This window comes from Cajanus cajan, chromosome 6 (genome assembly GCF_000230855.2).
Source record: "Cajanus cajan strain Asha chromosome 6, NIPB_CcT2T_4, whole genome shotgun sequence".
Classification (NCBI taxonomy): Eukaryota; Viridiplantae; Streptophyta; class Magnoliopsida; order Fabales; family Fabaceae; genus Cajanus; species Cajanus cajan.
In genome coordinates this window covers 1,346,062-1,368,974 of record NC_138522.1, presented here as the reverse complement: position 1 = coordinate 1,368,974, position 22,913 = coordinate 1,346,062, and the positions used below count along the sequence as shown (strand labels likewise).

General features: G+C 30.4%; 3 protein-coding genes across 5 annotated transcripts; 2 read left to right on the top strand and 1 right to left on the bottom strand.

The window, feature by feature from the left end:
• Window positions 1-2,173: 2,173 nt before the first annotated feature.
• LSF2 (dual specificity protein phosphatase (DsPTP1) family protein) lies at window positions 2,174-5,216 on the top strand. The gene is made up of 5 exons (XM_020357152.3): window positions 2,174-2,515; window positions 3,410-3,615; window positions 4,279-4,449; window positions 4,572-4,783; window positions 4,964-5,216. The coding sequence occupies exons 1-4, from the start codon at window positions 2,221-2,223 to the stop codon at window positions 4,773-4,775; spliced, it is 876 nt and encodes a 291-aa protein (XP_020212741.1). The 5' UTR covers window positions 2,174-2,220; the 3' UTR covers window positions 4,776-4,783; window positions 4,964-5,216.
• A 3,591-nt stretch (window positions 5,217-8,807) lies between these two features.
• LOC109795771 (Pentatricopeptide repeat (PPR) superfamily protein) lies at window positions 8,808-14,512 on the bottom strand. Of its 2 annotated transcripts, none has more exons than XM_083076479.1 (2): window positions 12,368-14,512; window positions 8,808-10,358 (listed from the first exon to the last, which is right to left on the bottom strand). In XM_083076479.1, exons 1-2 carry the CDS (start codon window positions 14,239-14,241, stop codon window positions 10,229-10,231), a joined length of 2,004 nt encoding a protein of 667 aa, XP_082932605.1. In that variant the 5' UTR covers window positions 14,242-14,512; the 3' UTR covers window positions 8,808-10,228. The 2 variants fall into 2 exon arrangements, with proteins under 2 accessions (XP_082932605.1, XP_082932604.1); XM_083076478.1 differs by having other exon boundaries at window positions 10,220-10,358; window positions 11,849-14,496.
• A 2,018-nt stretch (window positions 14,513-16,530) lies between these two features.
• On the top strand, window positions 16,531-21,374 carry LOC109798051 (UDP-xylose transporter 3). 2 transcript variants are annotated; one of them, XM_029271199.2, is made up of 8 exons: window positions 16,531-16,917; window positions 17,040-17,176; window positions 18,057-18,241; window positions 18,355-18,422; window positions 18,857-18,989; window positions 19,552-19,713; window positions 19,814-20,086; window positions 20,968-21,374. In XM_029271199.2, the coding sequence occupies exons 2-8, from the start codon at window positions 17,056-17,058 to the stop codon at window positions 21,061-21,063; spliced, it is 1,038 nt and encodes a 345-aa protein (XP_029127032.1). In that variant the 5' UTR covers window positions 16,531-16,917; window positions 17,040-17,055; the 3' UTR covers window positions 21,064-21,374. The 2 variants fall into 2 exon arrangements, with proteins under 2 accessions (XP_029127032.1, XP_082932603.1); XM_083076477.1 differs by having other exon boundaries at window positions 16,584-16,607.
• Window positions 21,375-22,913: the final 1,539 nt, after the last annotated feature.

The following is a 22,913-nucleotide window of genomic DNA, read 5'->3' as shown; positions in this document are numbered from 1 at the left end:
AAATCTCTCAACACTTCATATCTTTTTATATTTTCACCTATGATAATCATTATTGAGACATTTTTTTTTAAGTCTCACAGGATTACCAATCCAAGATACACGATCACTTGACATGTTATGCGTCCCTTTAAAACATATGATAGTTTCATAAAAGAAATTAAAATTTATGAAGATTGAAAAATTGTTATATTATATTTACGATATTTTAGGCAATAAAATTACAATATAAAATTTTGGTAGCACATGACAGGATGTATAATAGCTTCTTATTGCAAGCTATTACAATCTATAGCTGGTGACAAAAAGCAAAGTGACAGTGGACCTACCAAAGTTGTTGATGAATAATAGAAGGCCGTGTTGCTTGTCTTCAAGAGGCTCATAATAACTTCACTGTTGTCTCTATTCTGGACTTTTACAGACGAGCCCAGGTGTCCAGGTCCAATAGCGTTTGGACATGTTATCATTATCAGACTCCCATCGTTATCGGGCCCAGTATTTGACCCATCTCGTCAACTCTGATCCACCATGCTCATCTTTATCTCATTCTTCTGCAGCAGCATTTTATTATATTATTAATATAAAATATTTGTTAATTCTATTAATAATGACTAATATTAATTAAAATTAATTGTTCATTTTTAATTACAAATTTTTATCGATTACGATGTTCAAATAAAATACTTTGTTTAAGATATTCGAGTTCAATTTTGTTTCTACCAACAGCAATGTTAGTCTCCTGCAGCACTTTTAAGAATAAAGTTGGGAAGATTAATTTTATTTCTAAAATTTACTTTGCACACGAATGTTTAACTACTGATTTAAAAATATTATGTATTGATTTGATTAAAAGTAACATATATTCTAGAAAAATAAGCAACATTAAATAAAATAAACATTGTATTCGAAATCGGATGAAATAGCAGAGTTAAAAATCCATGAATTCCAAACTAGTGTTGACTAAAGCCAAAATCCATTTGCAAGATACCAAAGATGTAATTACAAAAAATATCTTACAGCCATCTCTGGAAGTAAGATAGAAAAGATGTACTTACAAACAATATTACGCATCTCGAAGTAAGTTATCAGTGCAATAAGGCAATCTGGATAGGGTGAGCATTATTGGTTTTGCTAGGCCTTAGATCTTATGTATATTAAAAAAAATCCAACCCATATAAATAACTTTATTTTATTAGATAAATATTTAACACACATTATCATTTTAATAAAATCTTTACTATTTAAAAATCGAAATACATTTTACAAATATCCAATTATCCATTCATTCCACAATATCTTAGTTTTACTAGAGATCAATCAAATTCAAAAGTCTACATTCATGAGAACTTGTCTAAACCTCAAACACGCGACTCTACTCATCTTTAACAAATTAAACATCAGATGTTATGTCCTTATAGTGTCGTTCTCATCAAAGACAAAATCTAAGCTGTTGTTTTATTTTTTTACTATATTTTATTTTGAGGTTGTAATTCTCCACAATCCACACTCATACATGAGGATTTGCTCTGATAATGAGCATGATTGTCTATCTAGTGGGACTCTAATATTTCTTCATGAACAACATCAGTTTATTTTTTTCTTAAAGAGCAACATTAAAAATTATTTTGGAAAATATAATGCAAGTTTTGTTAATTTATATTTGATTAACAATATTTTTTTTTATAAAACTGTTCAATTTTATTCTTTAGTCAGTATCCTAAAATTATTTTTTAAATAAAAATTTAAATTAACACAACATACGACTCCATCCATCTTAAAATTATTTATTAACATTCTTTGCATAACGTTGAACAAGTTATTCAACACTTAAAAGCACATAATATTATTTATTTACACTAAAGATAAGTTATTGATCACATTTAAAGTAAAATAATTTCATGTAAATTTGCCTTAAAAAGCTACTAACATAAATGTAATATTTTTTTCTTACGTTAACCCGTGAAAGTGTCACATCATGACGTCAATTAAGTTTTTTTTATTTATTTATAAATTTTTGTATGAAATTAAATAAAAGTGTTGTTTTTTTTTTCCTAGACGAACGAGTGATAGAAAGTGTTCCGTTAGTTGAGGCTTTCCTTACTCTGATATCCAAGGGTGTTTTGGTCAAAATACATTCAGCATGACGTTAATTAGTATATAAGAATTGTCTAGAACTTGAATGCCAGAAGCAGCCTGACACAAACAAAGGAGGAGCGAAGAGAGATGATGGCAAGTGTCAGCAACATTGCTTTCCCTTCGCTAGTTGGAGTTCCTTTAGATACGCATGCACTTTCAAAGCAGATAAAGAATAAAGCTTCTTGCGGTTTTAGGCTTCATCGTAATCCTAACTACTCTGTCAGGTTGAGTCCAATCTGTTGTAAACTACCAGAAAGTGGGATTGAGGAGAACCCCACCACCACTAGCAAGAGACCCCCTAAGAGTAAGGACAGGATGGAGGAGTACAATATTGCTATGAAGAGAATGATGAGGAACCCTTATGAGTACCACCATGATCTGGGTCAGTTTCCATCTCTATTCTGTTATTGGTACCCCCACAACATTTGACATTTGCTACCTTGTACTTTTGTTTGCGCCAATGCCAATGCTACCTATGTTTGATGTCATTATGATAAATGTGAGGGATCTGTGAGGGAGATGAATCAATGATCTCGCAGATTGCTTTTTGTTAATCGTTGTTGCATTACTAGATGGTGCTAGATGTACCAATGATGGTGTGATTCTTTTTCTATATTTGCAATCTTCAATTATTATATTAGTGTGTTTCTTTTACCTTAAAATTGGAGAGGGTGTTACACCAAGAGAGACAGATGTTGAAGATTTACTATGCTCTCAATCACTTTTTGAAGAGGTTGAGATTCTGTGTGCCTCCTCCTCCAACTGTAAAATGCAAAGCCTATGCCATACGATTACTGTGTCAAGTTTAATTCTATTCAGTACAGAGTCTACATACTTTAGGTTTGCAATTGTTGCAAGTGGGCCTTGAAGAAGACCATTTTTTTCATATTAATTCTTAGAATTGAGTCAGGGTCTTATTCAACCTCAAAAGTTCTCTCTTGTATATTCTATTTTAGTTATATTACAACTAGATAACTTAGCGTGGAAATTTCAAGATTAGATATCTTTGGAATATCCAACAATGACCCAATAAATTGGTAGTCAGAGGCTTAATAATAATCACTAGAAAAGGTTTTGATACTATTTTAAAATTTGGATTTGAACCAAATTCGACTCCAAAAGTTAGCTCATGAGATGGGGGAATTGTCGTCGACTTATATAAGATTATTTTGGTCATATTATTTGTCAATTTGTGATCTCCGACATTAATTTTTCCTTGTGTGGTAAGACGTGATGTATCATTCTACTAATGCAACCAGTGATTCCTGATTTTCAGGTATGAATTACACTCTTGTAACGGACAACTTGATTGTGGGCTCCCAACCGCAGAAACCCAAAGACATAGATCACCTAAAAAAGGAAGAGGGTGTGGCATACATTCTAAACTTGCAACAGGATAAGGATGTTGAGTATTGGGGAATAGACTTGCAGTCTATAATAAGAAGGTGTCATGAACTTGAAATTAGCCACATGAGGAGACCGGTAAGCAAGCCTGTTTTCTGTAAATTTATTGAGGATAAAGAAAAAGCCTCTCACGCATTGTGAAAATCATTAAGTAGAGTTTTTAAGGAACTAAGGAGAGGAATACAGAAAATTTATTAAGGATAATGAAAAATGCTCTCTCGCTTTGTGATAATCTAGGCAACATTTGACTAGACAAATATCATCTGGAAGTAGAGTTTTTGAAGGAACTAAGGATATAGATAGTGAAAGTGGAGCACTCAGCACTCTAGACTTCTTTGCTTGGTTTGGCCCATTATGCAAATGGTGACATGGTTACATGAGTATTTATATTATGCGGGACACCTCTTGGTACATGCTATACAATGAGACATGACTCTTGAAGAATCTAAGTGTTTAAATCTATAGATGATTAGAAAAAATACTATGAACCTTAAATATTCATGAACTAAACAAATGAATTAAAATTATTAATATTTCCATTTGCCTTTTGCCAAATGCTGAGTTGACATGACTAGCTTAATCACTAACCCACCTCAAGGATCCATTTACTTTTAATGCAATTGGCTATATACCATGTCAGAAATGAAAAAATTATCTTGACTCTGACATTGTTCCAAGTTTTTCCTGGTTCTTAAATTAAATTATCATCACATTTTTTTTCCCTTTTATCTACATTGTTAGGCAAAAGACTTTGATCCAGACTCCTTGCGAAGTGAACTACCTAAAGCAGTCTCATCCTTAGAATGGGCAATTTCTGAGGGAAAAGGAAGAGTTTATGTACATTGTACAGCTGGACTCGGAAGAGCACCAGCGGTGACAATTGCTTATTTGTTCTGGTTTTGTGTCATGAATGTGAGTTCTAAACCCTTACCTTATCTTTGAATCGGGAAAGAATTTCCACACTTTTTTTTCATGAGAAGGGTTAAATTTTTCACAAATGAATATGACATGTTGGCATGTTTTTCTTTGGTCAGCTAAACACAGCATATGATATGCTAACTTCAAAGAGACCTTGTGGACCGAATAAAAGAGCAATACGTGGAGCTACTTATGATTTGGCTAAGAATGATCCATGGAAGGAGCCATTTGAGAATCTTCCAGAATATGCATTTGAGGATATAGCTGACTGGGAAAGAAACTTGATTCAAAATCGTGTCCGTTCCCTTCGTGGAACTTGACAACTTAGGTAAGTATCTTCATCACGTACATGTGGAGCGGAGCTATAATAGCTTTTGCACTTTTTGGCTCTTGGCAACAACATGATGAACCAAATCACCCCATCTTGAGATTCAGAGAGTCATTTCAAGCCCTGATATGCTTTTCATGTAACATTGTGTGATGATGAGATGGTATCTGTGATTGACAGGTTTCTACATAGATTGAAAACCGTTCAAGGATGGTTCGAGGTGCCATGATACTGCTCAAGATTGGAGATTTTTTCAAGTATATCCATTCATACTGATATGGGCATATAGCTAATAAAGTGTAGAAATATTCGGTATAGTATAGAGTGGTAAATAATCAATTTTGCTAATAATATGCAGCATAATTGTATACTTAATATCTGAGAATGCAGAATGCTTATATGAGAAGGCAAAATGTTTATTTGATTTTTTTTATAGTTAAGAAAGATTATAACAGCTACAATGAAAATTAAATTTAAATCATCATCCATTTATTTCAACCTCTTATAATTAGGCCAATCTTAGTAATTTTGCTAAGTTGATCCGGTGGACAATCAAAAGTCTCATTAAAGAATACAGTAAATAAAATTGAAGCGTTGCAAAAGCAGTCATGAAAGAATCTTTATGGTGACTCTATCTGGCCCCCATAAATCATAATTTTAAGCTTTGAGCACTTCTAACAATGATATGATCTGACCTCCATCTGTATTATAACCGTTCACTCAAACAGCTTACATTTGTCGTTACAACAAATGTTTTATTTAGGAGGAACTATCAAGAATGATTCTAGGCCTTATTATGAGTGAGACACCCCAATATAACACTCAAACGCTATATCATCACGATTGAGACATCACTTGCTGAAACATTCGTAACCTTAAAATATCTCGAGGTAAAAATTCTCGTTCGCCAAAATATTTAAGTCACTTTCGGCAAACGAATATAATATGACTAAACACAACAAGTCTTGTCTTATACGCACATTTTAAGAATAGTTCAAACCTCCCATTTCATTGTATTTTGACTGCATGTCAAATACTATCACAAGGTTACAGAAAAGCAGTCTCAAATTAGCCCCAAAATCCCCCCCCCCCCCCCCAATCTTTGTGGGGCAGAGAAAGCAGTGACGCTCATTACAACATTGATGTAATGGAAAAGCTAAATTACTCACATGGTAAGTGGCTAGAAGCTTGACTTGCGCGGATCTCAAATCTTATTTTATGCTACCATTATCACATTTTATGTCTGTCACCAGCTAATTACCAACACAGTGCTTTGAAGATTTGGGAGAGCAGACCCTTATTACTTTGTTTTTCGAGACTAATCATTCCTTCACGCACTTGATTAAACTATCTCATATTAACATAAAAATTCATGGGTCAATATCTCCACCACATCAAATGTACATTTTGTCAGAGTATGTAATTTTAGTTTTCAGTTAGTGTTTCTATTATTACTGTGTTTAGTTTCGATTTATAGTAAATAGTTAGATATAGCTATTCTGTTACAAGTCTTATAAATATATATATAACACATTTAAACTCAATTTATATGAAGAGGAGGAAATTGACCATGACCCAAATAGAAGGCTGACTAGCCACAATAAAAGTGTGAACCATGGGTGAAAGGCATGCAACAAGGATAAAAGAAACTTTAACTACACGCATGAGGTGGGGTTCAATCGGTAAAATAAATTATTATAAACATGTGGGTTTCAAATAGTAAAGTGAATTATTATATTAAGGGGGAAAAATGCTGTGCATCTAAACTCAACTGTTTGTTGGTGAAAGTTCAAGTTGTTCAACATAGCAGAAATATCATTTCCAGCATTACAAGCTTACCAACTGGGTTACTTGTGGTTTATTGGTGTCCAAGTGTGAGTGAGAGATCATAAATCTAATGTCTTAAAGTTTTTGGCTAAGTTATAATGTGAACTTTACTTATGTAGTCTATTTATAACTTTGGTTGATGCAGTTCTGTCCGGTATTTAACCTTCTAATACCTTCTCATATTTCTAACATGCTTCAAAGGTATGTATGAATAACCATATAGATGACATGCTTCAAAGGTATGTATGAAATATGAGATGAAATGAACAGCGGAATAAAGAGTGAAGCATCGAGAGTTAAAAAATGAAACAAAATGTATAAGAAAAAAATGCCAACAGGAGGCAAAATTTGACAAGTAAATAAAAATTGAGATCAATTTACATATCTACTTATATTTTTCTCAAAGTGAAGGAGTACATTTCCACATCCTGACTTCAACATAAGTCTATTGCATGTATATACAGTAGAAACTCTTTAAATTAATACTCGATAAATTAATAAACTCTCTAAAATAATAAATTTGTCAGGTCCCGACTTGGGCCAATGTAAAAAATTGAAAAACTCGATAAAATAATAAGATAATTTTTCGGGAGATCCCTTTATAATTTTCGGTCCCAAGAAAATCATAAATTAATAATTCATAGAAACTGAAAAAAATATATTACACTCTAACACATTCATGTAATTTATATATGCCAAACTTGCTTAAGAATACATTGAACACATTTGTTCCTCTTGTTTACATTTACTGTACTTCAGTCATTATTGATTTTCAATACTTATGTACTTCAAAAGTCATTACGTATTGATTTTTAATGCATATGTACTTCAAAAGTTATTAATTTATGTTGAGTCCCAAGGTTCGCTGCAACGTAATTCTAAGAGACACAGACTAATTTGCCTTTTTATTTGGTATGTATAGTATAATTACTTAAAAACTCTTTAAATTAATAATTATTAATTTATCGATAAATTAATAACTCTAAATTAATAAATTTCTCCGGTCTTGACTTTATTAATTTAAAGAGTTTCTATTGTATATAGGTATGGATCATATGGTGCGTGTACATAAAAGTTTTAAAACAATTAGCTACAAGTTTAATTATATTTTTACTTTTTTATTTAGATAATGGAGATATGAAATAATTAAGAAAAAATAGTTGATACTTGATAAAAAAATATCTAAAAGATTTTATAAGATTCGAGTTTGAAGAGGAAAATTTGAAGATTTTTTAGGTGAAATTCAGTATTTTGTTTCGTGAGTATTGAGTAGAAGACAAAACTAAGTATGCTCAATTTTAAAGGTGGATGAACTAAATTGGCTAAAAAAATACTTAGAAAATGAAAGTTAAGTGATATAAATCAGGATTAGCAAGGCAAGGTGTCTTAAAGTTGACATTCACAAAAGAATTTCCAGTTTGGCGATATGAAACCTTATTTAGGACCCCTTACAAATATCAAATTAAAACAATCAACATACTTTTTATTCAAATTTCACCAGGATATTTTTTTTAATAATAAATTTTAAGATTCAAAATTAATAATAATAATAATATGATAATCATAGCAAATCAATATATATACCAACTATGATAGGAAAAATAAATTTATAAAATACAAGAAATGTAAATATATGGTTATATTTTCCTTAATATATATTACCATATTTGTGTCCAATTTCTTTTTATATAACATTAGCATATTCATGCATCGTATTGTACTAAATGCCGATACCTTTATTCATATAACATTAATTCAAATCCTTACATGAAAGTAATGCCAAGAAAATGATACAATCTGAAATGTTATCAAAATTTTTGAAAAATTCCACCATAGAGTAAGAGTATTCATAAATCATATTTTTTTAAAAACTAAATCAAATCAAATTAATCTATTTTATACAAGTAAATCAATTAATCAAGCCATTTTTTATGACATGGATTGGTTTGAGTTTTTAGAAATATAAATTAATTTTTTTAAAATTGAATCAATTCGATACAGTGAGATTATCCATTTTATACTTATATATAGATCAAATTTTTTTAAAAATCAAACCAATCTATTTAATAAAAATAAATTGGATAACCGAACCAATTTTTCAAAGTGAATCAATTTAGAATTTTTCTCAACATATCAGATTTTTTTTATATAGATTAGATAGGTTATGGATCGATTTGAATTGGAATATTTTGCAGTCTTCTAAGAATAAGTGTATTTATTCTGCTGATTAAGTGGCTTTTAACTGAGAATTCTGATCCCAGAATAAAAAAGTTATAACAGTCTGTTACAAGAACTGAAACACATCCCTTCATTCCTATCGATTCAATCACTATTTTGTTTTCAAACCCCAACCTTTTCAACCTTAGGTTAGGAACTGCCAATTGACAAACTATTGCAATCAAGTCCGGCATCTCTATATCAGACCCAAATAAGAAATTTTTGTAAACAGACATGAGTAGAACACCATAAAACTGGGGCTGCAAAACAAGCATCAAAATCAGTATATAAAGTTACAAACAGTGTGGCTCTGCATAAGTAGACCATAGACAGCAGTAAATAGTTGTGCAGGGCAAGGATTTAAATTAGAAATCAAAGGAGACATTAATTATTGATTTATTATAAATTATTTAGAAAAAAAAAGGGGAAAGATTGGACCTAGATATTGAGCAGAAGAGTCAACGTTCCATGTTTTCCTTTTCCTGTACTCCGTCTTATAGAAAATCGAAGAATAAAGATGGCAGAACATGTTTCAGTATGTAATAAACAGTAGAGCTCTATTTAGTAGACATAAATTCCCACTTGTTCTATCAACTAAATGATAATGACATAAGCTTGTATATAGGACAGAAGATTGACTAACCTGAATATTGAAGAATGAAAATATAACTGCACTCGAACAGAGGAACAAGAGATTTGCAACATCCAACAGGTTAAGATGAGAAAATAAGTTAAGGTTTGTGGTCAGAATCAGCTCCTCAAAAATTGAAATTAAATTATAAATTAATAAATAATTATGATCGTTTAACTCTCTTGTGTCTTTGCATCACACATATCTGAAATAGATCTCGTTCTGTATGCCCCTAAAACATATTTGACATCTGTGCATGTTTTGTGGATGCTCGTGTGTGTATCCTATCCATCTTTATTGGAATTGAGCTGTGATTGCCGGATTACATAAACAACATTTTAGCACATCAGTTTACATAAGCAATCAACAGTCCGAGGCATAGAATCCATTTACAAAGAAAATCATAAATTAAAATTAACCAGCCTACCTAGTAATGTACAACTAAACCTCAGCTTTTGATAAGTTATGCCAAACAAATAATGAACTAAATGTTTTTGTTTGGTATAAAAATAAGTAATCGAGTCTAAACTTCAGTAAATTTTGATCATTGCATGTTAAAATGTGAAAAAGACATGGAATCCAATTGAAACCCCATGAAATTTATTATTAGCAAGAACTTCTCAATTCTCATTCAGAATCGGATACTAAATATCCTTAAGAAATCGCCTTTGCCTGCTAGTGTACAATATGTGAGATATCACCAAAGAACAACCATATGGACAATGGCAATCTTCTGTCTCTCTTCCTTGCCAATGTTTGCGGAATTGCTCTTAGGCATTTAGGAATAAATGTGCTGAAGCATACAACAAATGACAAATCCAAAAATGCCTGAAATGAAGGGTCATACAGCACATGATGACAAGCACACAGAATAAAGAAATTGCCACAACAACATCAGCCCTGCAAGAAGTTAAGGAAATTGTCAAGCATAATGGCATCAATAGTGTCCTAACATCTTCAATGCACTTTACACATTAATAAATCTGACAGAAAATGATCCCACAACCCTACATTAATCATACCTAGGATTGGATATCCAAGATTGTATTTTAAGCAGAGATCTAATTATTAACATTTCTATATATTCCTTTTATTTTTTTATATAATACTAATTAATACTAAACAGTGTACTTCAATAGAGATGGAATACAAAAAAGTTTAAAACATCAATACCAGCATATGCACTGTTGTTTACAATCTACTCAATAAAATTATCATGCTATGGAGTTGAAGAAACAATATCATTTTTTAAATGCATAATAATCCAAAAATGGGCAAAATAACGTAGGACAAGCCTATGAACCAAAACTCAAGATGTAAACCCATCTACTGTATTACACCTTTAGAAATTTTCAGTAACTCATTAGCAGAAAAGCAACCATTTCAAATGTTAGATTAAAAAGGGGGAAAAAACTGAAAGGAGTTTTCAAATGCTGTAATCTCCGTAGAAAACCAAAGCCTACTTTCCCCTATAATTAAAAACCTACAGACTACATAGACCCTTATTTATGATCATCTTTTTGACACAATAAAACAAACAAAAGCTCCCCAAATGGGAACAAAAACATCGTTAGGTGGAAAATAACCTAGGAGAAAACAAGGTATCGGCACAAGAAACAAATAACTAGAAGCGAACTCTTAACTAAAAACAAGCAGAACAAAATGCATAAATTATTTCGTGCCCAAATTTCAAAAGTCAGCAACTTGAAACACCTCATGTCCTCTGAACATAAAAGCTTGGAGTCAAATAGGTGAAACAATAAAGAGAAGAAAAGGAAGGAAAAGATTAAATACTTCAAGTTGTCTGAGCAAAGCAGCACATGTAATGATAGCTGACTATTGGTGGTAGGACTCCAAATCACCAGCATTATTCAGAAAACATTATTTTCAGTCATGCAAGTAATTCTAATCTGAAGATAACCCATCATATTATTGTTACACCTTCAAATGCCACGACAGGTTATGCACAAATGAACCATGAAATTCCCCAAAGCAGATGACAACAAGGGAAGAAGGGTAGAAGAACTTGCAAAATCCAAAGACAAAAGAAAACAAAAAACTGCCCATATTTCAGGTCACAGGAAGACCACAAGACCAAGTGATATTCGGTGCCTCTATATAATTATACCAGCTAAGCTTCGCTACATCTAAAGCTCAAACCAACTCTCCTACTTGCTCGTCAAATTCCTTAAGCAATGAAGAAAATTCAGAGATATGAAGTGTTTATATTTCGATGGTAGTTCAAGACAACTCAATTCCTAGTGTAAAGTAAAATCTTGAAAGCCAGCATGCAAGAATATACATTTCAATTGATCCCTATATTTTTTATATTGTAAATCTGGAAAGACATAATTCAACATTTCAACATATACATAAGGATTAAGGTGCACCTTTAGTTCATTAGAAACTGTATTGAGTTTCCTGATTCATAACCTCTTTCCTTAATTGGGATGTGTGAAGAGCTGAATAAAGAAATTCATTCATCTTGATCATCAGTGTTATTTAATCTCTTATGAGAATCAATTTGTATTGCTTGTCCTACACTGTACACAATGCGTTCTGCAGTTATCAATTTATCTAAACGGTATCCATTTGACTTCATCCTTTGAACAAGATCAATAGCATACTTCTTTTTATCTCGGGAAAGAGTTAGACACTTGAGGAGCAGCTCACAAATTCTTGATTTCAACTCGAAACCTTTGTCAAGACTGTAAAGGAAGATGTCTACTGCATCGTCCAGCCTTCCTTGTGCACAAAGACCTTTGATCAAATGTACACAACATGTAGGATTGATATTTATATTGAACTTATGAAGAACAGAAAACATAATTAATGCTTCATCTACTTTTCCTGCCTGACAAAATCCAATAAGTAGAATTGTATACGGAGCTAAATTAAAATCTTTAAACCTGAAGTCCAGTGCTAGTAAACCTCGAATTGCCTGTTCCAGTTCTCCTTTGATAAAATATTCTTCCAAAGCATTGATTGAAACTTCTTCCCGGCCACGAATGTTCTTCAAACATTCAAAATAAAGACTGAAGGCCTGTGCAACCTTACTCTTTCTAGACAACCAAGTCATTAGAGATCTATAAACTTCAAAGCTAGGTTCACACCCATGCTTCAACATGTGCTCATGAATCTTAAAGGCATCCTCTTCTCTGTCAACCCTGAAAAGCCCATCAATAAGTGTCCCATAAGTAATGGAGTCAGCTGAGAGTCCCTTGTTTTGCATATCCTTGAAAAGCTTTAAAGCACCATTGATCTTAGAAGCCTTGCAAAAGCCATTGATTATAACGTTGTATGTTACTACGTCAGGCATAACCCCGCTATCAGCAAGTTTTATGAGAAGCTTGTATGCATCCAAAATTTGTCCAGCCTCACACATTTGCTCCACCTTTTTCTGGAGACCAATACTATTGAGAACCTGATCAGAACCCTGAGAAAGACGGAAGAATAAAGAAGGACTTCTTCCAATCTCCATCTTGTAAAGTAAAAGGTGTGCCTCCTCAAGCTTGCCAGATTTGCACAGTCCATTTATAAGAGCATTGAAGGTGACAACTGATGGTAAACATCCAAGCTTCTCCATCCGATTAAATATTTTATGTGCCTCACCAACCATTCCTTTGTTACACAAGTCACAGATAAGAATCGTATGCGTGCAAGCATTTTGAAACCCTTCATGCTCAGAAATCTCAAGTTGGAGAGACCGTGCTCGATCCAAAAGACCAACCTCACAGAGACCTTTAATAACTTCATTGTAACAAACAGCATCAGGAACTAAGCCTCTCTCAGTCATCTCACCCAACAGCTTGACAGCTTCACCAACCCTCCCCTCACTCGACAAACCGCGTATCATAATGGTGTACAAAATAACATCCGGCTCAATACCCTTCTTAAGCATCTTCCCATACCACGAATGCCCTTCATTATATCTCCTCGCCTTAAAAAACGCAGCAATCAGAGAACTATAGCCCTTTAGTCCAGTTTCAAGCCCATCTTTCTCCAACAACCGCAGAATTGAAATTGCTTCATCTAACTTCCCCAACTTGCAATAACCATTAATCAAAACATTATAAGATATAAAAGTAGGTTGGCACCCTCTTTCTTTCATCACATTAAACAACCTTTGTGCCTCATCCACCCTCTTCCCATGACACAGACCGGAACAAATAGCAGTAAAAGTCACTTCACTGGGCACCATACCCCTCTGCCCCATTTCATCGAGCATCTCGAGAGCACCCTTAACATTATCACTTTTACAAAACCCATCAATCAATATATTATAAGTATACTCATTGGGATCACAATTGGACTTGAGCATCAAATTATAAACCGCAAGGGCCAGCAAAAACAAGTCTTTCTTCAATGCAATGTTCAAAATGGTGTTGTAGGCATGAGCATCGGGCTTACAACCCAACTCGCTCATTCTACCGAACGACTCTATGGCCTTCTCAGCGAGACCCTCTTGCCAATAGGCCCTGATCAGGGCTCTAACCGAATCAGAAGTTATCAAAACCCCAGATTTGTGGAGAAGCTCGAGACTTTCCCAGTAGAGGGTGAACCAGTTGTTGGTGCAGAGGACTACACCGACCAAGTTGCAATAATCGTGGGTGGAGAGGGATTCGAACTTGAGCGCGACCCAGATGCAGAAACGAAGAGGAAGTTGAGGGTTCGAAGAGAGGGGTTGTTCGGAGAATGTTCGGAGGTGCGTGGGAGGCTTATGGGTTCGCCGGAATGCGGAGGAGATCTTCGCGGCTTTCGTGAACTTGGAGAAGGCCAACATTGGAGGCCTATTTCCGCTGCATCAGATTCGAATCGGTGGCTCAGTGCGGTGAGTCGCTGTAAGCAAAACCTTTGGTTGCGTTGGATCCTAGAGGGGGTAGGGTTTAAGGAATTTAATTTTGTTTCTCCTATTTCCCTCTAGCTTATAAATTGGTTTAATTTTATTTTTTTAAAATATGAATTTGTTTATTTAAAATTGGATCGGGTTTGATATAATGTAATTATTCATTTTTTATTTATATATAGAAAAAATATACTAAATTAAATTAATCTACTTTATAAAAATGAATCATATAATTAAATTAGTTATATAAAATAGATTAATTCAAAGTTTTTATAAAATAGATCAAATTTTTCAATACAGACTAGATTTCGTTATAAATCGGTTCGGATTAATTTTTTTTACACATCCTTACCAATCTTTTACTGGCTATGGCCGGGCACTATTTTGAATACAATCTAAAACCATCACATTGACTTCCTTCCTATATTTATGAGGAACCTTACAACCATCGAATATGAGACTATTTAGCTAACATTGTGTTTGGGACGAGAAATAGCCAATAAATCCAAGAGAGGTAAAAAATGGTTCATTTTTTTATTTCTAAAAAAGTGAAATAGGAAGTTGATGGCCTTGTTAGAAAATATTTTCAATCCGACTAGAATGAAAACAGCGAAGAAATAAATGTTCACCATTAAATTTATTTTTCAATAACAAATGGTTCACTTGAAACATCTTTCTATTGAGGATATAGATACGGTCAGTATCATTCTTCTATTAAAATAAAATTTTCATTTTATGATATATATGTTAGTATTTTATAATAAAAAATTATTTATAAACATAATTTATGAAATATTTCAAAACATTTTTAGAATAGGACTTTTGTTGGTCAAAACAATCAAACTTTCAAATACTAAATTGAAAATTTTTATATAAAAGTATTCAACAACACTATATAATAATGAAATAAACTTTTATCCTTTAATCAATTAAAAGCAAACTTTAAAGATAAAAAAAATATATTTGTATTCTTATTTTTTATTTTTATTGTTAACCTTTTATTATCACATTTATCTTTTTTTATCGTCAAATAATCAATAAATAATAAAAATTTTAAAATTAAATCAATCATTTAAAAAATAATTATTTAAAGTTCAATAATTCAATTGTAGTCAAATTCATATTAATAAATTAATAATTATTAAATAAAATATAAATAATATTAAAATCATAATATCACAACTTTATAAGACAAATTTAAAAAAAAACATAAATTTTATGTATTCTTAACATTTAATTCTTAACATTTAAAGCATATAAACATGTTAAAATTAAGTTTAATCTAAATTTTAATAATACATATTAAAATTTATTAATAATAACAAATTTATATTTAGAGTGATAAAGAAAATGACTAGTAATTTAGGTTTTTTTAAAGAAAAAATTAAAATAATGTTGTTTAAAAAAAATAGTTGACCCGCTAAAAATCAATTTTTTTTCCGGCTCTCCGATTCTTAATTTGAACATTTTTTTTTTGCTACACTGATTCTTTTTGCATATCTTGAATTCGTATTGAGAAACGTCTTATTTAAAAAAAATGTTAATATTTTTAATTTATTAAGAATGATTTTAAAATTTGAAATTAAAAAAATTCTATTATTAGGAATTATTATACACAATGATGTACATATCACAACCACAAATAATATCCAAATTCACTTTCACCTATATAAATTTTAATCCATCAGTAATATTTGTGACATTTGTCCAACATTTCGAAATATTGAACAATGCTAACATGTTTTTTTAACCCATTCTTTTTTAATCAATGATAAAAAAAAATTGTATTCAAAACATGTTCAAGATTAAATATAAGTGTGAATATTTTTTATTATATTGGTATATTCCAAATAAAATTAACAACAAATTGAAAGTATATTAAATATCACAATAAAACATATCTTAGTTTAATCCAGTGATTATAAAGCCTGTTATGGAACACAAGGAGCTAAGGGCTCCCTTCACACATTAATCCTTAATTAGTTGTCAGCTTTTGCCATTGGTTTTCATAAAAATAATTTCAAATTTAACGTAATAATTAATATATTCAACTTTATCCTAAAAATTAAGTGTGCGTCACACGTAATAAACAATTTTGTGACATTAGAGACTGTCGAGACAAACAATATCAAGAAAAGTGCATGGCCATCATTTTTGAGGTAAAAAGAACACAAAAAGCGAGCATCGCAATACCAAGAGTATTTTAGCAAAGTTCCAAACGTGATGTTCATTATTAATTAGCTTTTGGAACTTAAATTACCCTTTCTTTCTCTTTTGCTTGTAAATGCAACAACAAGAAACATGTATCCACCCAATCCACATCGATTTGCATTTTCACTAAACTTTCCAAACAATAACCACACCCAACATCCCTATTATATGTGAATGCAAACGATCAATGCAACTTTCTTTATTTTCGCTTTTCCAATTATCTTTCGGTTCCATTTTCATTTTCATTCATATTTCCATTTCCATTTGCTAACCATTGAGTTCCTCCGTACCATAAACTTCCATGACCCATAATTGTAGATTTGATACTATCATTTGATCCAAAAGCTTTTTTCCCAGTTCGTTGGATATCACGTGCACACCTATTTAGTTTCACTCCCTTATGTATTTTTTCTTAACATGCTTCTGACTAAAGTTATCATCTTGTTTTTTCTGGGTTTGGGTTGAATATATGCTTCATTATGTTTTGTGATTTCATTTTTTTTTTTATGTTTTGATTTGCTCAGAGCAACGAAGGAAAAGATGGGTGAGGGAGAGAAATTTCAGTTGGGGACGGTTGGGGCGTTGAGTCTCTCTGTGGTTTCGTCGGTGTCAATTGTGATATGTAATAAGGCACTAATGAGCACGCTGCGCTTCATTTTCGGTAAACTCTTAATAGGTTTGGTTGTTTAATTGCTATGTTGTTCAGAAATGACAACTTTTTTGTGTCTCTTTTTTTTTTCTTCCATGTATGTGTTTTTGTTTTGTATACGTGCTTACATTTAGTCACACGTGGGGAGCCAAGTTATGCATAATTATGCATTACCATATAGATTTCATTATATAACTTAAAGAAGCACCAAAATATGTTATTAATGTCCTGCCATAAGACTGCATTTTGGTTCTTCAAGTTATTATGTATTGTTTCACGTTCATTACTAGCTAGACTAAATTATTTTGATGCTAAGTTCAAAATTGTAATTTAATGCCATGTTTTCGATCGTATCCTATATTTTGCACACTACATGTGTTAGTGCCCAGTGTGCTCCGTGATTACCACCCCCTTTTGCAATTTAAAATTTTTATTATTTTAATCAAGGATTTTTCTTATGATGTTAATTAAATGTGATCGTCTTATGTGAATAAGGATCTGGTTTGATATGATTTTTTCATTTCATATTTAAAAATAATTATATAAATTTGTTATCTTATTTTCAAATTATTGTACAGAAGATAGTAAAAACAACAAAAAAATTATTTTCACTATTTCCTGTACAAATATTTTAAAAAATATATATATATAATGAAAGTTAAGATTGTATTATTGTAATTATTTGTTAAAATAAAAAAATATATATTTTCTCAAACTAAAGAGACCTTAAGATAATGATATCTTGAGAAGACATCTAAGGAGTTTTGACTTGTCGCTTAGATCTCCATGCATGATTTTTTGTTCCTTTAATTCTTTGCAATTTTAGCCTGCCATTTTACATTTGAAGTTTAATGTCTTAAAGTTTTGATATATACCTTGGATTCCCACGCAGCTACAACTTTGACAAGTTGGCATCTGCTTGTAACATTTTGTTCGCTTCATGTGGCATTAAAAATGAGATTTTTTGAGCACAAACCTTTTGATCAGAAAGCTGTAATGGGGTTTGGAATTCTAAATGGAATCTCGATTGGACTTTTAAATTTGAGCCTAGGCTTCAATTCTGTTGGCTTCTATCAGGTTATTTTTTTTCCTCCCAATTATGTCATTCTCATGTGATATTTTGATTTTATTTTTTTGTTTAAACAAATTTTCAAGATTTTCTGAACAAACATTGTTATATTTGTATTCAGATGACTAAGTTGGCAATCATCCCGTGTACTATTCTGTTGGAGATCCTTTTTCTTGGGAAAAAATTCAGGTTCTGTTTAGTTTCTTATCATTAATGTGGCATTTTTTATTTATTTATCTCTTTATACTTTATACATGTCTAGTAATTTATGTAAGTTCCATTAAAGAGTTGTGGCATTTTATCTTTTCTTTTAAGCAATTAGATCCATTTAAAGTAATTTCTACTAGATTTTTACTCATCATGTGATCGTCAACATGTCTTGTGTCTTTTTTTCCCTTCTAGCAATATTTTTTAAGGCATCTATGTGGCGTTGTTATTTTGACCTACACTATCATTATTGTGATCTTTGTCTAGTAGTCCATTTCTTTTCTATTCAACATGACAGTGCCTCAGTTTGACATTGTGGGATAAAGGGTTTTTTGTTATTGCTGCTATATGACATCGCTTAGTAGTTTGAAAATTTTTGAATTGTATTAACTATTTTGTCATTGTTTTCATTGCAGTAAAAGAATACAGTTATCCCTTGCCATCCTCCTTCTAGGTGTTGGAATTGCAACAGTCACTGATTTGCAGCTCAATGCTTTAGGCTCTTTCTTATCTTTGCTAGCTGTGATTACAACATGTGTTGCTCAGATTGTATCCTTAAAGAAAGTTCCACTTTTGTTAGATGTTCAAATTTTTAATGCAACTATGAAATATTTTTCCAAAATCAAAACAAAAAATGTATCGTGATTTAACTTATTTTTAGCATGTTGAAATTGATTTTCATGATAATTATGTTCTTACTTGCTGATGAATAAAAATATGACATAAACCCATACTCTTAACCCTATAAAATTTTTCTTCATCATAATCATGGCAGTAACTACATAACAAAAAAATGTCAATCTGAAGTTCATTTTGCATATGAAAATTATAGATGTCTTTTGAGTTAATGCAACTCATATTTTAATAATTTCTCTCTGTGTCTCTCTCTATATATATATATAAATTTGCAAGTCTTCGCATGCATGCAACGTGACTTGTGATTTCACTTGATGCAAATGGCATACCATTCATTTCATTTTAATGTAACTTAGTAAAAATGTATCATTATTTTGTGCATGACTGCTCGAGAAAAGGTGGCCCCTTTTATTTGTTGGATGGTATGGCATTTACATGTTTTTATCTTGTTAAAATCTTAATTAGTCTCTTTCAGATGACAAATACCATTCAGAAGAAGTTTAAGGTTTCTTCTACCCAACTTTTGTATCAGTCATGTCCATATCAATCAGCTACCTTGTTAATCTCTGGACCATATTTGGATAAACTTCTGACCAACCTAAATGTTTTTGCTTTCAACTACACAACACAAGTGCTGGTGAGGTTCAAAATGACTCGTGTGTTTATTTTTTAATTCAAACCCCTTTTTATTTATTTATTGATGTATTTTAAACTGTTAATTATTTTTTGCATTGCAGACTGTAATTATTCTTTCGTGTTTGATCTCTATCGCTGTGAATTTTAGTACATTTCTTGTAATTGGAAAAACATCTCCAGTCACCTATCAAGTTCTTGGACATCTAAAGACATGTCTTGTTTTGGCTTTTGGATATATTATTGTCCATGACCCTTTCAGCTGGAGAAACATATTGGGAATTTTGGTAGCCATGGTTGGGATGATTCTATATTCCTACTCTTGTGTTCTTGAGGGTCAACAAAAAGCAATTGAAACTGCCCCACAAGTATCACAGGTGTGTTTTATTTAAGATAAAACTTAACTGCAGTGTCTTAAATATAATTGGTATTGTTCTCTAATTTAATTTGGAATTATACCTTGATATTATGCATAAATAATTAAATATATATTAATGAGATTTACATTGATATTATGCATAAATAATTAAATATATTAATGAAATTTACATTAAATACAAGTATATAATAAAAAAAAAACTTTAATTCTAACTCCAACTGTACTTAAAAAATTATAAATATATTGACAAAATTTAGATATAACTTATTAGATGTAATTGATGTTATTTTTTAATTAAAATTAAAATTTTACCTTAATATTATATAAAAATATATATTAACGAGACTTATTAAATGAATGCATTAATTAGAGAATGACATTAATTATAATGTATTAATTAGAGAATGAGATTAATTACAATGCATTAATTAGAGAATGACATTAGTCACATTTTAAAAATTGGATTTAAATTTTATCGGTTTATTTTTTCCATTTTTTATTTATAGTTGATTTGATGTTATTTTTTTTTTCTGTTTTTATTATCACTTTTTTAAAATCAATAATTTATTAATTTTCTTTTTTATTTTTATCTTTGATAATTAATGTATGTTTAGTGAACAATGTGTTTATTCATTTTTCTGTGTATTTATTTCTTCTCCAACTACCTAAAAAATATATTAAAAAAATTAAATAATAAATACTTTAAAAAATTAAAATATCAATCATTTTCCTAATTCTTGTGCATAATATTAAACGTAAAAAATATAAAATGGAGGGAGTATTTATTAGTTAGATTGCATTGTGTGTGTGTGTTTTTTATGGATCATGAACAACAATAACCCACATTATGACTCCTTGTTATTCCTATTATTTCTATAGGCAAGAGAAGGTGAATCCGAGACTCTCATCAACGTGGATAATGGAAATACAATCTTGAGCAAAAGGCCCCCAGTGTGGAGCAAAGAAAAAGACTAGCACTTGATAAGCTTTTCAAAATCATCATTAAGAACATTGTACAGGCCTATAGAAAAATTATATATACCCTTAATTGGGAACTTTCTTAGACGCCACTCTTAATTACTTACAAGTTTGAATTGTTTCACTCAGTATTATTAGCTTAGCATTTGATATATAGCTAACCAACAATGTTGTCGGAGGGGAGGGGAACACGGTTGTGTCTAAGTTATTGGCCAATATAGATATGGTTCACTTAGCAAATACTGATTAAATATCTTCTTATCATGTTACATATATATATATATATAAATATTTTAATTTTTTGTATCCTTGAATAAGCTTATAATCATCTAATGACATTCTTAGTTGAATTATTGGAAGATCACACACAATACGAATTGTGTATTTTCAATCTCACGTTATTAACAAAATACTGTCAACTGAAAAAACCTACGCACTCAGTCGTTAATATTTTATTGAGGAATAATTGGGGATTGGAAAAGGGCATAGGGAATTTAATCTCTAATTGGAGTTTCTTATCGATCTTTTTTTCCATTCCCTAAGTTATAATTGTGTAATATAATTAGACTCAAATAGTAATATATATATATATATATATATATATATATATATATATAGAGGAGGGTTCAAACGATATCGATGTAACTTTTATTAAGTGTTACACCGTTCAATAATTTTATATTAAATATAAATTTTGTAAATCCAACCGTTAGATTGAAAGTTCATATCACTTTATATGTGCATATCAAATTTTGTTAAAATTGAACAACAATTTGAGGGTAATCAAAGTGTTCATATTTTAGTATATTTTAAAATAAATATATTACGTCAATTTTATTTTATAAGAATAAAATATCAAATCATCTTGGATTAATATAAAATTTTGTATATATGATCTAAGAGTATCAAATCATCTTGGATTAATATAAAATTTTGTATATATGATCTAAGAGTAAAGAACTTTCAATCTAACGGTTGTATTTACAAAATTTATATTTAATATAAAGTTATTGAGCGGTGTAACACTTAGTAAAAGTTACACCGGTGTCGTTTGAACTCTCTTCATATATATATATATATATATATATATATATATATATATATATATATATATATATATATATATATATATATATATATATATATAAGTCGTTAATATTTTATTGAGAGGAATAATTGGGGATTGGAAAAAGCATAGGGAATTTAATCTCTAATTGGAGTTTCTTATTGAGCTTCTTTTCCATTCCCTAAGTTATAATTGTGTAATATAATTAGAGTCAAATAATAATATATATATATATATATATATATATATATATATATATATATATATATGTATGTGTGTGAATAAAATATTTTTCCTTGTGTAATCTTAATTTTTGCATTTATTAAATATATAGTTTTTACATGGATAAAAAATAAAGTATTTTCTTTCTATTGGTTTATTTATCTAGTAAATACTATATAATTGACATTGACATTACTATAAAATCTTATATTGATTAAATTGATATATATATATATATATATATATATATATATATATATACTAGAATTTTAATAATGTACAATACACAAATTAAATATTTATTATACATATAAGTAAAAATTATAATAAAAAATATATATAAATATAAGTATTATATTTGAATATAAATTATATTTTAAATTTATATAAATATATATTTTTAAACATATAAAATATATTTTAGATTTATGATAAATAGTTTATATAATGATAAAAAAATATTAAAAAATTAATTAAAAAAATAATATTAAATTAGATAAAAATATTAAAATATTTTTTTTAAAATTTTATCGCTCAAGAAAATTTCTCTAAAAAATAT